At 43.6% G+C, this 17922-nt stretch overlaps 1 protein-coding gene across 1 annotated transcript in view; it reads left to right on the forward strand.

The window, feature by feature from the left end:
* Positions 1-1135: 1135 nt before the first annotated feature.
* Positions 1136-17922, forward strand: part of LOC138648302 (calreticulin-like) — a 34814-nt gene continuing 18027 nt past the window's right edge. Inside the window, exons 1-3 of the mRNA XM_069737923.1 lie at positions 1136-1244; positions 6738-6839; positions 16927-17130. Coding sequence (XP_069594024.1) covers positions 1157-1244; positions 6738-6839; positions 16927-17130 — 394 coding nt within the window. The 5' untranslated portion in view covers positions 1136-1156. The remainder of the gene's footprint in view (positions 1245-6737; positions 6840-16926; positions 17131-17922) is intronic.

The following is a 17922-nucleotide window of genomic DNA, read 5'->3' on the forward strand; positions in this document are numbered from 1 at the left end:
CCAAAGCAGGTGGAATTGTGCATCATGAGGAGCTATTGGACTGCAAAGGTCCCATATACTGTTCTTACATGGGGATCCTCTTCTGTCTGTGATCGCCCTTGGATCAAGGCAATGTTCACACATAGCGTAAAATGCTGTGTTTTTTTCTATCTGCATGTTTTCTGCAGGTGTCCGCATCAATAATGCTGCACTTTACTGGTGCAGATTTCAAGTAATCTAATAATACAAAAAAAGCTTTGATTTTACACTGAAAAACACAACTGCATTTTTTTACATGTGTTTTTAAATAGTTTTAGCAAAGAGAAAAAAAGTACCAAAAAACACTCAGTTCATCAGCTTCTTTGGATGCATAGTGGGCATGGGTTTTCATGATATTGCATTCACTTTGCTTGGACAGTTTGGCTATGTGCACATGTTGCGGATTCTGTGCGGATCCGCAGCGTTTTTTGCGGTGCAGAAACGCTGCAGAAATCAATGAGAAAAAAAAAGCTGTGCACACTTTGCAGAAAATCCGCTGCGGAAACGCTGCGGTTTAAAAGAAGTAGCATGTCACTACTTTTTTGCGAATCTGCAGCGTTTTTGTATCCATTCCATTATAAAAATCCGCAGGGGTAAAAAACGCCGCAAATCCGCAAATAAAACTGCAGCAAAAACGCACAAAAAACGCTGCGGATCCGAACAAAATCCGCCGCTGCGTTTTCTGCCAGGAGAGGCAGAATCCGCACCAGAACTTCCTAAGGCTAATCCGCAACATGTGCACATAGCCTCTATGCTGCACTCACACATTGCAGTTGCGGTGCGTTTTGGGAGAAAATTTGCTGTAAAAGCTTCAATGTTTTTCCCACAATTTTTTAAAACTGGGTCAAATGGTGCAATTTTCTTGTTGTGGCTTCAGTTTTCACTGCAAAAATGTTGCAATTTTACAGCAATTGCAGAAAAACAAAACATTCTGCGGCTGAAATGTTTGAACGCAGGCATGATGCAGCAAATTTTCTGCGCAAAAAAGACAAGAGAAAAAAGACGCAGTATTTATTCTCTGTGTGAACACGGCCTAAGGCAGTAGATCTACCTGTACTGAATGTGAACATGATTATGAACATATGTGTCAATTTTGTGTGTTTCTTATCAGGATCGTTTATTGCAAATCTCTCAAAAAATGAAGTGGTGTTTGCTCCTAGCAACTTGTGTCCTGGCAGCTTCGGCAGAACCTGTTATATATTTGCGAGAGCAGTTTGAAGATGGAGGTAAGATATAAAGATTGTTCTCTTTTATTGGCACAAACTTTAAATCTAGAAATTATTCTAAAATATGTGCTGATTTTCTTGTCACACTGAATTTGGACATACAGACATTTGTCTGCGGCGCTCCTGAGATCGGCTGCGACTGACAACTATACTCCATGGATCACAGAAACGATAGATCAATCAAAAGTATCAATTTACTAAGATGTATCAGAAGTAATATGGCAAATGTCCTTTTCAGTAAACTAAAAATGTAAAACTTTGTTTTAGAATAGTTTTTCCTATTAGGTTCTCTTTTAAAAAATAAAATACTTTGCAATTTATTAAAATTAAAAGGATTGTGCAAGATAAAAAAAAAGTGCTTTTAAATTTTGGAGAAAATGCATAAAGCGCTGTCAGGGTGCAATCCTATTACGGGTTGAGTCCGCAAGGTATATGCACCTTCCTGAATATTACAAGTGCTGTAATTTGCACATGCTCGTCTTTTCATAGACGATCATGGTCCCAATTGAAGTTTTGGAATGATCTATGGATGTTTTCGAGCACAAGCTTTACCTGATTGGACTGTTCACACTTGGCTTCTCATAGATTTCTGTGGGCTTCATTGAAGCCAGTGGAGCACATTGAAGTCTATGGATGCTATTGTAAATGCTCAGCTTGTAACGGACTTCTTTGGGCTGTAACAAGGTCATTGCTTCCAATAGAAGTCTATGGAAGCTTCCGCTCATGCTTGACTTCTTACAGATATTTCCATTGAAACAAATGAAGGCATTAAATCAAATTAAGCCAATAGGAATCTGATCATTCACAGGTGCATCCATTGATTTCTATGTATTCCACTGACTTCAGTGAACCCCACAGAAGTCTATGAGAAGCCGAGCAGACAAAAATAACATATACTGCCCTTGCGCGACCAGAAGCAGGACTGTATGCTGTCTATAATACACATCCTGAATTTTCCACTAGAATAAAAAATGTATTTTATATATTTTTTTTTATAAAGGACCTAATTAAGTGAATACAGATTTCCCCATTACTGAGATATGAGTTTTTCATGAGAATATCTGTGTGCTCCTCTAGCTCCTCCCTAGAATGTCTTCCCTGGAATGTCTGTGTTCTTCTAGCTCCTCCCTGGAATGTCTGTGTGTTCCTCTAGCTCCTCCCTAGAATGTCTGTGTGTTCCTCTAGCTCCTCCCTAGAATGTCTGTGTGTTCCTCTAGCTCCTCCCTAGAATGTCTGTGTGTTCCTCTAGTTCCTCCCTAGAATGTCTTCCCTGGAATGTCTATGTGTTCTAGCTCCTCCCTGGAATGTCTATGTGTTCTTCTAGCTCCTCCCTGGAATGTCTGTATCTGCCTCTAGCTCCTCCCTGGAATGTCTGTGTGTTCCTCTAGCTCCTCCCTGGAATGTCTGTGTGTTCCTCTAGCTTCTCCCTAAAATGTCTCTGTGTTCCTCTAGCTCCTCCCTAGAATGTATGTGTGTTTCTCTAGCTTCTCCCTAGAATGTCTAGGTGTTCCTCTAGTTCCTCCCTAGAATGTCTTCCCTGGAATGTCTATGTTCTTCTAGCTCCTCCCGGGAATGTCTGTATCTGCCTCTAGCTCCTCCCTGGAATGTTTGTATCTGCCTATAGCTCCTCCCTAGAATGTCTGTGTGTTCCTCTAGCTTCTCCCTAAAATGTCTGTGTGTTCCTCTAGCTCCTCCCTAGAATGTCTAGGTGTTCCTCTAGTTCCTCCCTAGAATGTATGCTCCTCTAGCTTCTCCCTAGAATGTCTATGTGTTCCTCTAGTTCCTCCCTAGTATGTCTGTGTGCTCCTCTAGCTTCTCCCTAGAATGACTATGTGTTCCTCTAGTTCCTCCCTAGTATGTCTGTGTGATCCTCTAGCTTCTCCCTAGAATGTCTATGTGTTCTTCTAGCTTCTCCCTAGAATGTCTGTCTGCCTCTAGTTCCTCCCTAGAATAATAATAATCTTTATTTATATATTTATATAGCGCCAACATATTCCACAGCGCTTTACAGTTTAACAGTATCAAACACAACAGACATAAGTCTAAAATGTCTGTGCTCCTCTAGCTCCTCCCTAGAATGTCTGTGTCTGCCTCTAGCTCCTCCCTAGAATGTCTATATGTTCCTCTAGCTCCTCCCTAGAATGTCTATGTGTTCCTCTAGCTTCTCCCTAGCATGTCTGTGAGTTCCTCTAGCTTCTCCCTAGAATGTCTGTGTTCCTCTAGCTCCCCATAGAATGTCTGTGTTCCTCTAATTCCTCCCTAGAATGTCTGTATGCTCCTCTAGCTTCTCCCGAAAATGTCTGTGTGTTCCTCTAGTTCCTCCCTAGTATGTCTGTGTGCTCCTCTAGTTTCTCCCTAGAATGTCTGTGTTCCTCTAGTTCCTCCCTAGTATGTCTGTGTGCTCCTCTAGCTCCTCCCTAGAATGTCTATATGTTCCTCTAGTTCCTCCCTAGTGTGTCTGTGTGCTCCTCTAGCTTCTCGCTAGAATGTCTGTGTTCCTCTAGCTCCCCCCTAGAATGTCTATGTGTTCCTCTAGTTCCTCCCTAGAATGTCTGTGTGCTCCTCTAGCTTCTCGCTAGAATGTCTGTGTTCCTCTAGCTCCCCCCTAGAATGTCTATATGTTCCTCTAGTTCCTCCCTAGTGTGTCTGTGTGCTCCTCTAGCTTCTCGCTAGAATGTCTGTGTTCCTCTAGCTCCCCCCTAGAATGTCTATGTGTTCCTCTAGTTCCTCCCTAGTATGTCTGTGTGCTCCTCTAGCTTCTCCCTAGAATGTCTATGTGTTCTTCTAGCTTCTCCCTAGAATGTCTGTCTGCCTCTAGTTCTTCCTCCCTAGAATGTCTGTGTGTTCCACTAGCGCCTCCCTAGAATGTCTGTGTTCCTCTAGCTTCTCCCTAAAATGTCTGTGTGTTCCTCTAGCTCCTCCCTAGAATGTCTGTGTCTGCCTCTAGCTCCTCCCTAGAATGTCTGTGTGTTCCTCTAGCTCCCCCCTAGAATGTCTATGTGTTCCTCTAGCTCCTCCCTAGTATGTCTATGTGCTCCTCTAGCTCCTCCTTGGAATGTCTGTGTGTTCCTCTAGCTCCCCCCTAGAATGTCTGTGTGTTCCTCTAGCTCCTCCCTAGAATGTCTGTGTGTTCCTCTAGCTTCTCCCTAGAATGTCTGTGTGTTCCTCTAGCTCCCCCCTAGAATGTCTATGTGTTCCTCTAGCTCCTCCCTAGTATGTCTATGTGCTCCTCTAGCTCCTCCTTGGAATGTCTGTGTGTTCCTCTAGCTCCCCCCTAGAATGTCTGTGTGTTCCTCTAGCTCCTCCCTAGAATGTCTGTGTGTTCCTCTAGCTTCTCCCTAGAATGTCTATGTGTTCCTCTAGCTCCTCCCTAGTATGTCTATGTGATCCTCTAGCTCCTCCTTGGAATGTATGTGTGTTCCTCTAGCTCCTCCCTAGAATGTCTGTGTTCCTCTAGCTCCTCCCTAGAATGTTTCTATGATCCTCTAGCTCCTCCCTAGAATGTGTGTATCTACATATTTCCGATGGCTTTAGCCGCTGAGAAGCCGCGCTACCGTCTGTAGCAGTGCTATTCAGCTGGAACGCATGCCGTTATGGACGTGTGTTCCAAACTGAATGCCTGCGCGCATGCGCAGACATGATTGCATCATCCTTCCGGGGCCTAAAGGGCAGGGGAAGAGGGGGGAGCACTCCACAGTCCATACCAGCTCGCCTGCTCATCTATAGCAGCACATTACGTGTGTTGGCACTTGCTGACGTCATCAGTGGGTGGACTCAGCAAGCATCGGAGGACAGAAGCCTAGGAGACGGAGAGCCAAGAAAGCCTGCGAGACAGCTTGCTGGTGTAAAAAGGTTAATAATGTAAAAGCAATACACACAATACTGTGTAAGTGTAAGGTGCTTTTTTCAGCGCTCAATTTTCAGTGCATAATCTTTTGGACTCCCATTGATGAAAATAGGAGGCAAACCATTTTCAGCGCTAAATTTACTGCATAGGAAAATGTAGTGTGAACGGGCCCTAAGGCTCCATTCACACTGAGGAATCTGCTAGCCAAATAGGCAGGCAGAATCCTCAGTCCTCACAGAGCAGAGTGCCCCGTTTAAACCCATGCTATGCCATGGTGAAATGTTATTTATTGGAATTAGTAATAAATATGTCTCAACATATAATTAAATATTGTTTTTGTGATTAATCACTATGTTTAAATTATGTTTGATTTGTAGCAATGAGAATACATAATGCATATCAGGTATTTACATTCCGAATCATAACTGTAGCAAAATTACAGTTATGAAGTAGCCACCAAAATTATTTTTTGGTTTGGGGTCACCGCAACATGATGAACTGTATTGCGGGGTCACGGCATTAGAAAGGTTGAGAACCACTGCTCTAGCTTCTCCCTAGAATGTCTGTCTGCCTCTAGCTCCTCCCTAGAATGTCTGTCTGCCTCTAGCTCCTCCCTAGAATGTCTGTGTGTTCCTCTAGCTTCTCCCTAGAATGTCTGTCTGCCTCTAGCTCCTCCCTAGAATGTCTGTGTGTTCCTCTAGCTCCTCCCTAGAATGTCTGTGTGTTCCTCTAGCTTCTCCCTAGAATGTCTGTGTGTTCCTCTAGCTCCTCCCTAGAATGTCTGTGTGTTCCTCTAGCTCCTCCCTAGAATGTCTGTGTGTTCCTCTAGCTTCTCCCTAGAATGTCTGTGTGTTCCTCTAGCTCCTCCCTAGAATGTCTGTGTGTTCCTCTAGCTCCTCCCTAGAATGTCTGCGTGTTCCTCTAGCTTCTCCCTAGAATGTCTGTGTGTTCCTCTAGCTTCTCCCTAGAATGTCTGTGTGTTCCTCTAGCTTCTCCCTAGAATGTCTGTGTGTTCCTCTAGCTTCTCCCTAGAATGTCTGTGTGTTCCTCTAGCTTCTCCCTAGAATGTCTGTGTGTTCCTCTAGCTTCTCCCTAGAATGTCTGTGTGTTCCTCTAGCTCCTCCCTAGAATGTCTGTGTGTTCCTCTAGCTCCTCCCTAGAATGTCTGTGTGTTCCTCTACCTCCTCCCTAGAATGTCTGTGTGTTCCTCTAGCTCCTCCCTAGAATGTCTGTGTGTTCCTCTAGCTCCTCCCTAGAATGTCTGTGTGTTCCTCTAGCTCCTCCCTAGAATGTCTGTGTGTTCCTCTAGCTCCTCCCTCCTCCATAGAATTTTAGAAGCTCCAACTGTCATCTCTTATCTCAGTAATGTGAATATCTGTCCTTTCTGAATACAGATTTTACCCATAAATTTAGAGTGAATAATCAGTCCAGGAGGACCAAGAAGCAGATTTCTCTGACAAGATTTATTGCAGAACTGCTTATTTTCATGTGAACTATTAATTTATTAAATAAAAAATAAAACGGAGGTCACAGAGGGTTTTAAACTTGTGGCAATCTGTTTATTTATGTGCAAGCCTTATTGGTGTAAGTCTGTAAAAAACATTGACAATGTGGTGATGTATGTGGTATCTGTATGTTGTCTTTAGATGAATGGCAAAAAAGATGGGTTGAATCCAAGAATAAGTCGGACTATGGAAAATGGCAACTGACAGCTGGTAAATTCTTTGGCGATCCAGAGAAAGATAAAGGTACAGAAACTAATCTATGCCGTGTAATTACTAAGCGTCAGTCGTTTAATTAAAAGCATGTGCTGCTGTCATATGATGGTGTTGTTCTTGTTGTTCTTGGAAATCTACATGAACATTAGCAGCAATACATAGTAACATAGTAACATAGTTAGTAAGGCCGAAAAAAGACATTTGTCCATCCAGTTCAGCCTATATTCCATCATAATAAATCCCCAGATCTACGTCCTTCTACAGAACCTAATTGTATGATACAATATTGTTCTGCTCCAGGAAGACATCCAGGCCTCTCTTGAACCCCTCGACTGAGTTCGCCATCACCACCTCCTCAGGCAAGCAATTCCAGATTCTCACTGCCCTAACAGTAAAGAATCCTCTTCTATGTTGGTGGAAAAACCTTCTCTCCTCCAGACGCAAAGAATGCCCCCTTGTGCCCGTCACCTTCCTTGGTATAAACAGATCCTCAGCGAGATATTTGTATTGTCCCCTTATATACTTATACATGGTTATTAGATCGCCCCTCAGTCTCTTTTTTCTAGACTAAATAATCCTAATTTCGCTAATCTATCTGGGTATTGTAGTTCTCCCATCCCCTTTATTAATTTTGTTGCCCAAAGTTTAGCAATTCCATTTGCAACTTCCCATGGTGGGAATACACTATATTTTGCACTGTAGCATCTAATGAGCCTGTGCAAAGCTCATTGTGAAGGAATGAGGAGCAGGTGAGCTGTGACGTTGCCTATTGTGATTGGTGGATTCTGATTTATCAGCTGTGTATACCTCACATTGAAATCCTGTCTCTACTGATAAGGTGACTGCTGAAAACTCTTCCTGAAAGGACAGGAAATATGAGTATTAAATAGCTCCTGTGCCCAGCGTGAAAATTGCAAGATTAGTGATATGAAGAAAAAAAAATTCCAACATAAAAAAATACATGTATTACAAACAATAGATCATTTTCTACGACACATTAACTTTAAACTTTAACCCCTTCCCGACCCATGACGCCACGTAGGCGTCATGAAAGTCGGTGCCAATCCGACCCATGACGCCTATGTGGCGTCATGGAAAGATCGCGTCCCTGCAGATCGGGTGAAAGGGTTAACTCCCATTTCACCCGATCTGCAGGGACAGGGGGAGTGGTAGTTTAGCCCAGCCCCCCCCCGTGGCTACGATCGCTCTGATTGGCTGTTGAAAGTGAAACTGCCAATCAGAGCGATTTGTAATATTTCACCTATTATAACTGGTGAAATATTACAATCCAGCCATGGCCGATGCTGCAATATCATTGGCCATGGCTGGAAACACTAATGTGCCCCCACCCCACCCCACCGATCGCCCCCCCAGCCCCCCGATCTGTCCGGTATACTGCTCCGGCTCCCCTCCGTCCTGTGCTCCGCTCCCCCCCGTGCTCTTGTCCGCTCCCCCCGTGCTCCAATCACCCCCCCGTGCTCCAACCACCCCCCCTGCACTCCGATCCATCCCCCCTGCAGTCCGATCCACCCCCCCTGCAGTCCGATCCCCCCCCCGATGCTCCAATGCACCCCCCCGTGCTCCGTTCCACCCCTCCCGCGCTCCGATCCACCTCCCCCATGCTCCGATCCCCCCCCCCCCGTGCTCCCTCCCACCCCATCATACTTACCGATCCTGCCGGGGTCCGTCCGTCTTCTCCCTGGGTGCCGCCATCTTCCAAAATGGCGGGCGCATGCGCAGTGCGTCCGCCGAATCTGCCAGCCAGCAGATTCGTTCCAAAGTGCATTTTGATCACTGAGATAGATTATATCTCAGTGATCAAAATAAAAAAAATAATAAATGACCCCCCCCCCTTTGTCACCCCCATACATAGTTACATAGTTACATAGTTACATAGTTATTAAGGTTGAAGGAAGACTATATGTCCATCTAGTTCAACCCATAGCCTAACCTAACATGTTGATCCAGAGGAAGGCAAAAAAAACCCATGTGCAGAGTAAGCTCCACATTGGGGAAAAAAATTCCTTCCCGACTCCACATACGGCAATCAGACTAGTTCCCTGGATCAACGCCCTATCAAGGAATCTAGTGTATATACCCTGTAACATTATACTTTTCCAGAAAGGTATCCAGTCCCCTCTTAAATTTAAGTAATGAATCACTCATTACAACATCATACAGCAGAGAGTTCCATAGTCTCACTGCTCTTACAGTAAAGAATCCGCGTCTGTTATTATGCTTAAACCTTTTTTCCTCCAACCGCAGAGGATGCCCCCTTGTCCCTGTTTCAGGTCTATGATTAAAAAGATCATCAGAAAGGTCTTTGTACTGTCCCCTCATATATTTATACATTAAAATAAGATCACCCCTTAGTCTTCGTTTTTCCAAACTAAATAGCCCCAAGTGTAATAACCTATCTTGGTATTGCAGACCCCCCAGTCCTCTAATAACCTTGGTCGCTCTTCTCTGCACCCGCTCCAGTTCAGCTATGTCTTTCTTAAACACCGGAGACCAGAACTGTGCACAGTATTCTAAGTGTGGTCGAACTAGTGACTTGTATAGAGGTAAAATTATGTTCTCCTCATGAGCATCTATGCCTCTTTTAATGCATCCCATTATTTTATTTGCCTTTGTAGCAGCTGCCTGACACTGGCCACTGAATTTAAGTTTGTCATCCACCCATACACCCAGGTCTTTTTCATTGACGGTTTTGCCCAGAGTTTTAGAATTAAGCACATAATTATACATCTTATTACTTCTACCCAAGTGCATGACCTTACATTTATCCCCATTAAAGCTCATTTGCCATTTATCAGCCCAAGCTTCTAGTTTACATAAATCATCCTGTAATATAAAATTGTCCTCCTCTGTATTGATTACCCTGCAGAGTTTAGTGTCATCTGCAAATATTGAAATTCTACTCTGAATGCCCCCTACAAGGTCATTAATAAATATGTTAAAAAGAAGAGGGCCCAATACTGACCCCTGTGGTACCCCACTGCTAACCGCTACCCAGTCCGAGTGTGCTCCATTAATAACCACCCTTTGTTTCCTATCCCTGAGCCAGCTCTCAACCCACTTGCACATATTTTCCCCTATCCCCATTATTCTCATTTTATGTATCAACCTTTTGTGTGGCACCGTATCAAAAGCTTTTGAAAAGTCCATATACACTACATCCACTGGGTTCCCTTGGTCCAATCTGGAACTTACCTCTTCATAGAAACTGATCAAATTAGTCTGACATGAACGGTCCCTAGTAAACCCGTGCTGATACTGGGTCATGAGGTTATTCCTCTTCAGATACTCCAGTATAGCATCCCTTAGAATGCCCTCCAGTATTTTACCCACAGTAGAGGTTAAGCTTACTGGCCTATAATTTCCGAGTTCAGTTTTTGTCCCCTTTTTGAATATTGGCACCACATTTGCTATACGCCAGTCCTGTGGCACAGACCCTGTTATTATGGAGTCTTTAAAGATTAAAAATAATGGTCTATCAATGACTGTACTTAATTCCTGCAGTACTCGAGGGTGTATCCCATCCGGGCCCGGAGATTTGTCAATTTTAGTGATTTTTAGACGCCGCCGCACTTCCTGCTGGGTTAAGCAGGTGACATTTAATTGGGAATTTTTATCACTAGACATTTTGTCTGCCATGGGATTTTCTTGTGTAAATACTGATGAAAAAAAGTCATTTAGCATATTGGCTTTTTCCTCATCCTCATCCACCATCTCACCCAGACTATTTTTAAGGGGGCCAACACTATCATTTTTTAGTTTCTTACTATTTATGTAGTTAAAGAATATTTTAGGATTATTTTTACTCTCTCTGGCAATGAGTCTCTCTGTCTCAATCTTTGCTGCCTTGATTTGCTTTTTACAGAATTTATTTAATTTTCTGTATTTATTTAATGCCTCCTCACTACCTACTTCCTTTAATTCTCTAAATGCTTTCTTTTTGTCACTTATTGCGCCCCTTACAGCTCTATTTAGCCATATTGGTTTCCTCCTATTTCTAGTATGTTTATTCCCATACGGTATATACTGTGCACAGGTCCTATCCAGGATGCTAATAAACGTCTCCCATTTTCTTTGTGTATTTTTGTGTCTCAGGATATCGTCCCAGTTAATTGCACCAAGATCCTCTCTCATCCGTTGGAAATTTGCCCTCCTGAAGTTTAGTGTCCTTGTAACCCCTCTACTACACATCTTTTTAAAGGATACTTGAAAACTTATTATTTTGTGATCGCTATTTCCCAAGTGACCCCCAACCCTTATATTTGATATGCGGTCTGGCCTGTTGGTTAATATTAGGTCTAGCAGTGCCCCCCTTCTTGTTGGGTCCTGAACCAGTTGTGAAAGGTAATTGTCTCTCATAATTGTCAAAAACTGATTACCTTTGCTGGAACTGCAGGTTTCTATTCCCCAATCTATTTCAGGGTAGTTGAAGTCCCCCATAATAATGACTTCTCCTTGAGTCGCAGCTTCATCTATTTGCTTTACGAGGATATTCTCCATTGCTTCCATTATTTTTGGAGATTTATAACAAACCCCTATCAGTAATTTATTATTTTTTCCCCCTCCCCTTATCTCCACCCACAGGGATTCTACATTTTCATTAAATTCACCTATATTATCGCGCAGGATGGGTTTTAAGGATGATTTTACATATAGACACACCCCTCCCCCTCGCTTATCTGTACGGTCATTTCTGAACAGGCTGTAGCCCTGCAAGTTAACAGCCCAGTCATGGCTCTCATCCAGCCACGTTTCAGATATCCATAGATAGGGACAATAAAAAAATAAAGAATTTTTTTTTTCCACTAATGTTAGAATAGGGTTAGGGGTAGGGGTAGGGTTAGGGGTAGGGTTAGGGTTAATGGTAGGGTTAGGGGTAGGGTTAGGGGTAGGGTTAGGGGTAGGGTTAGGGGTAGGGTTAGGGCTAGGGTTAGGGGTAGGGTTAGGGCTAGGGTTAGGGTTTTGGTATGTGCACACGTATTCTGGTCCTTTGCGGATTTTTACGCTGCGGATTTGATAAATCCGCAGTGCTAAACCGCTGCGGATTTATGGCGGATTTACCGCGTTTTTTCTGCGCATTTCACTGCGGTTTTACAACTGCGATTTTCTATTTGAGCAGTTGTAAAACCGCTGTGGAATCCGCACAAAGAAGTGACATGCTGCGGAATGTAAACCGCTGCGTTTCCGTGCAGTTTTTCCGCAGCATGTGTACAGCGATTTTTGTTTCCCATAGGTTTACATTGAACTGTAAACTCATGGGAAACTGCTGCGAATCCACCCCGTTTTCCGCAGCGTGTGCACATACCTTTAGAATTAGGCTATGTGCACACGGTGAGGATTTGGCTGCGGATTCGCAGCAGTGTTCCATCAGGTTTACAGTACCATGGAAAACCAAATCCGCTGTGCCCATGGTGCGGAAAATACCGCGCGGAAACGCTGCGTTGTATTTTCCACAGCATGTCAATTCTTTGTGCGGATTCCGCAGCGTTTTACACCTGTTCCTCAATAGGAATCCGCAGGTGAAATCCGCACAAAAAACTCTGGAAATCCGCGGAAAATCCGCAGGTAAAACGCAGTGCCTTTTACCCGCAGATTTTTCAAAAATGATGCTGAAAAATCTCACACGAATCCGCAACGTGGGCACATAGCCTTAGGGTTAGGGTTGGAATTAGGGTTGTGGTTAGGGGTGTGATTAGGGATATGGCTACAGTTGGGATTAGGATTAGGGGTGTGGGGGCTTAGTGTTGGAGGTAGAATTGAGGGGTTACCACTGTTTAGGCACATCAGGGGTCTCCAAACGCAACATGATTCCAGCCAATCTCGTATTCAAAAAGTCAAATGGTGCTCCCTCACTTCCGAGCCCCGACGTGTGCCCAAACAGTAGTTTACCCCCACATATGGGGTACCAGAATACTCAGGATAAACTGCGCAACAATTACTGGGGTCCAATTTCTCCTGTTACCCTTGTGAAAATAAAAAAATGCTTGCTAAAACATCATTTTTGAGGAAAGAAAAATGATTTTTTATTTTCACGGCTCTGCGTTGTAAACGTCTGTGAAGCACTTGGGGGTTCAAAGTGCTCACCACATATCTAGATAAGTTCCTTGGGGGGGTCTAGTTTCTAAAATGGGGTCACTTGTGGGGGGTTTCTACTGTTTAGGCACACCAGGGGCTCTGCAAACGCAACGTGACGCCCGCAGACCATTTCATCAAAGTCTGCATTTCAAAAGTCACTACTTCCCTTCTGAGCCCCGACGTGTGCCCAAACAGTGGTTCACCTCCACACATGGGGTATCAGCGTACTCAGGAGAAACTGGACAACAACTTTTGGGGTCCAATTTCTCCTGTAACCCTTGGGAAAATAAAAAATTCTGGGCTAAATAATTATTTTTGAGCAAAGAAAACGTATTTATTATTTTCACGGTTCTGCATTATAAACTTCTATGAAGCACTTGGAGGTTCAAAGTGCTCACCACACATCTAGATAAGTTCCTTTCGGGGTCTAGTTTCCAAAATGGGGTCACTTGTGGGGGGTTTCTACTGTTTAGCCACATCAGGGGCTCTGTAAACACAACGTGACGCCCGCAGAGCATTCCATCAAAGTCTGCATTTCAAAACGTCACTACTTCAATTCCGAGCCCCGGCATGTGCCCAAACAGTAGTTTACCCCCACATATGGGGTATCACCGTACTCAGGAGAAACTGGACAACAAATATTGGGGTCAAATTTCTCCTGTTACCCTTGGGAAAATTAAAAAATTCTGGGCTAAATAATTATTTTTGAGGAAAGAAAACGTATTTATTATTTTCACGGTTCTGCATTATAAACTTCTATGAAGCACTTGGAGGTTCAAAGTGCTCACCACACATCTAGATAAGTTCCTTTCGGGGTCTAGTTTCCAAAATGGGGTCACTTGTGGGGGGTTTCTACTGTTTAGCCACATCAGGGGCTCTGTAAACGCAACGTGACGTCCGCAGAGCATTCCATCAAAGTCTGCATTTCAAAACGTCACTACTTCAATTCCGAGCCCCGGCATGTGCCCAAACAGTAGTTTACCCCCACATATGGGGTATCACCGTACTCAGGAGAAACTGGACAACAAATATTGGGGTCAAATTTCTCCTGTTACCCTTGGGAAAATTAAAAAATTCTGGGCTAAATAATTATTTTTGAGGAAAGAAAACGTATTTATTATTTTCACGGCTCTGCATTATAAACTTCTGTGAAGCACTTGGGGGTTCAAATTGCTCACCACACATCTAGATAAGGCTACGTTCACATTAGCGTTCCGCTAATGTGCGTCGCTGTTGCGTCGGCGACGCAGCGGCGACGCGCCCCTATGTTTAACATGGGGGACGCGTGCGTTTTTTTTGTTGCGTTTTCCGACATGTGCGTCGTTTCCGACGCTAGCGTCGGACGCAAGAAAATGCAACAAGTTGCATTTTTCGTGCGTCCGATTTTCGTCAAAAAAAGACGCACGCGTCGCAAAACGCAGCGTTTTTGCGTGCGTTTGCGCGCGGTTTTTTGTGCGTCGTGCGTTGCGTCGCCGACGCAGCGGCGCGCAACGCTAATGTGAACGTAGCCTAAGTTCCTTTCGGGGTCTAGTTTCCAAAATGGGGTCACTTGTGGGGGGTTTCTACTGTTAAGCCACATCAGGGGCTCTGCAAACGCAACATGACGCCCACAGAGCATTCCATCAAAGTCTGCATTTCAAAACGTCACTACTTCACTTCCGAGCCCCGGCATGTGCCCAAACAATGGTTTACCCCCACATATGGGGTATCAGCGTACTCAGGAGAAACTGGACAACAACTTTTGGGGTCAAATTTTTCCTGTTAACCTTGGGAAAATAAAAAATTGCAGGCTAAAAGATCATTTTTGAGAAAATATTTTTTTATTTTTATTTTCATGGCTCTGCGTTATAAACTTCTGTGAAGCACTTGGGGGTTCAAAGTCCTCACCACACATCTAGATTAGTTCCTTTGGGGGTCTAGTTTCCAAAATGGGGTCATTTCTGGGGGATCGCCAATGTTTAGGCACACAGGGGCTCTCCAAACGTGACATGGTGTCCGCTAATGATTGGAGCTAATTTTCCATTTAAAAAGCCAAATGGCGTGCCTTCCCTTCCGAGCCCTGCCGTGCGCCCAAACAGTGGTTTACCCCCACATATGGGGTATCAGCGTACTCAGGACAAACTGGACAACAACATTTGGGGTCCAATTTCTCCTATTACCCTTGGCAAAATAGGAAATTCCAGGCTAAAAAATCATTTTTGAGGAAAGAAAAAATATTTTTTATTTTCATGGCTCTGCGTTATAAACTTCTGTGAAGCACCTGGGGGTTTAAAGTGCTCAATATGCATCTAGATAAGTTCCTTGGGGGGTCTAGTTTCCAAAATGGGGTCACTTGTGGGGATGCTCCAATGTTTAGGCACACAGGGGCTCTCCAAACGCGACATGGTGTCCGCTAACAATTGGAGCTAATTTTCCATTCAAAAAGTCAAATGGCGCGCCTTCCCTTCTGAGCCCTGCCGAGTTCCCAAACAGTGGTTTACCCCCACATATGAGGTATCGTCGTACTCGGGAGAAATTGCCCAACAAATTTTATGATCCATTTTATCCTATTGCTCATGTGAAAATGAAAAAATTGAGGCGAAAAGAATTTTTTTGTGAAAAAAAAGTACTTTTTCATTTTTACAGATCAATTTGTGAAGCACCTGAGGGTTTAAAGTGCTCACTAGGCATCTAGATAAGATCCTTGGGGGGTCTAGTTTCCAAAATGGGGTCACTTGTGGGGGAGCGCCAATGTTTAGGCACACAGGGTCTCTCCAAACGCGACATGGTGTCCGCTAACGATGGAGATACTTTTTCATTCAAAAAGTCAAATGGCGCTCCTTCCCTTTCGAGCCTTACCATGTGCCCAAACAGTGGTTTACCCCCACATGTGAGGTATTGGTGTACTCAGGAGAACTTGCCCAACAAATTTTAGGATCCATTTTATCCTGTTGCCCATGTGAAAATGAAAAAATTGAGGCTAAAAGAATTTTTTTGTGAAAAAAAGTACTTTTTCATTTTTACGGATCAATTTGTGAAGCACCTGGGGGTTCAAAGTGCTCACTATGCATCTAGATAAGTTCCTTGGGGCGTCTAGTTTCCAAAATGGGGTGACTTGTGGGGGAGCTCCAATTTTTAGGCACATGGGGGCTATCCAAACGTGACATGGTGTCCGCTAAAGAGTGGAGCCAATTTTTGATTCAAAAAGTCAAATGGCGCTCCTTCCCTTCCAAGCCCTGCCGTGCGCCCAAACAGTGGTTTACCCCCACATATGAGGTATCAGCGTACTCAGGACAAATTGGACAACAACTTTCGTGGTTCAGTTTCTCCTTTTACCATTGGGAAAATAAAAAAATTGTTGCTAAAAGATAATTTTTGTGACTAAAAAGTTAAATGTTCATTTTTTTCTTCCATGTTGCTTCTGCTGCTGTGAAGTACCTGAAGGGTTAATAAACTTCTTGAATGTGGTTTTGAGTACCTTGAGGGGTGCAGTTTTTAGAATGGTGTCACTTTTGGGTATTTTCAGCCATATAGACCCCTCAAACTGACTTCAAATGTGAGGTGGTCCCTAAAAAAAAGGTTTTGTAAATTTCGTTGTAAAAATGAGAAATCGCTGGTCAAATTTTAACCCTTATAACTTCCTAGCAAAAAAAAATTTTGTTTCCAAAATTGTGCTGATGTAAAGTATACATGTGGGAAATGTTATTTATTAACTATTTTGTGTCACATAACTCTCTGGTTTAACAGAATAAAAATTCAAAATGTGAAAATTGCGAAATTTTCAAAATTTTCGCCAAATTTCCGTTTTTATCACAAATAAACGCAGAATTTATTGACCTAAATTTACCACTAACATGAAGCCCAATATGTCACGAAAAAACAATCTCAGAACCGCTAGGATCCGTTGAAGCGTTCCTGAGTTATTACCTCATAAAGGGACACTGGTCAGAATTGCAAAAAACGGCAAGGTCTTTAAGGTCAAAATAGGCTGGGTCATGAAGGGGTTAAACATTCCAGATCCTAATTCTTGGTTCTGTTAATTTAGGTATACAGACTACCCAAGACTGGAAGTATTATGCGTTGTCTACGCGGTTTGAGCCAATCAGCAATGAGAATCAGACACTAGTGATACAATTTACTGTTAAACATGAGCAGGCGATTGACTGTGGAGGAGGCTATGTGAAGGTGTATCCTGCAGACATAGACCAAGAGCAGATCAATTCAGATTCCGTTTATTGCATCATGTTTGGTAAGTCATCTGCCAAAAATATCTGTAAGAAATGATAGTACAGAGGAAAAATGCAACCGTGATCAAACAGACACATTGCTAGGTCAGATCCTTCCGGCGACCACATGCCCATCTTCCTAGGGTAGACCACGAGTGCGCCCTGCTCCTTAGAGTTGTCTACAAAGATACATTATAAGATAGACCCACATATGGATCAGCTATAGTGGAGCATTATACACAGTCCGGCATTCAAAGCATTTTTCTGAGAGCTTAAAAGGGCTGTCCGTCCTTAGGTTACAAGTCTGCAGTCACTTCATGTGACTGCAGACTTGTGAATCCTCATATCCGGCGCACTTCTGAGGATTTTCCGGTGATGGGAGCCGGCGGTCATGTGACCACAAGTAAGTGATTTGCATACATCCAGCCAAATTCCGACTAGACGTATCCGGCCTCGCTCAATTCACTTGCATTGAGCAAGGCTGTGCACGTCTAGTCGGCACGTGACATCATGTATTTAAATTGCGGAATTGCATTCATACACCTACCGCCGGCAGTGGAGAATCCTCACAGACACAGTGCACATGATGTGAGGATTCACAAGTCTGCAGTCACATAGAGAAACTGGAGACTTGTAGCCTGAGGCTGGATAGCCCCTTTTACATTTACATAAGAACAAACCTAATAGAGGCAGATTTGCCTTTAGGCCAGTTTTCTGGTGTACATTGTAGTAAATCTATTGCGCCATGGTAGACCGTGATCCCTTAATTAACCACCGCCCACTTTCTGGATAAAGTGGCGGGCTGAACTCGATCC

Source organism: Ranitomeya imitator, chromosome 8 (genome assembly GCF_032444005.1).
Source record: "Ranitomeya imitator isolate aRanImi1 chromosome 8, aRanImi1.pri, whole genome shotgun sequence".
NCBI classification, from domain to species: domain Eukaryota; kingdom Metazoa; phylum Chordata; class Amphibia; order Anura; family Dendrobatidae; genus Ranitomeya; species Ranitomeya imitator.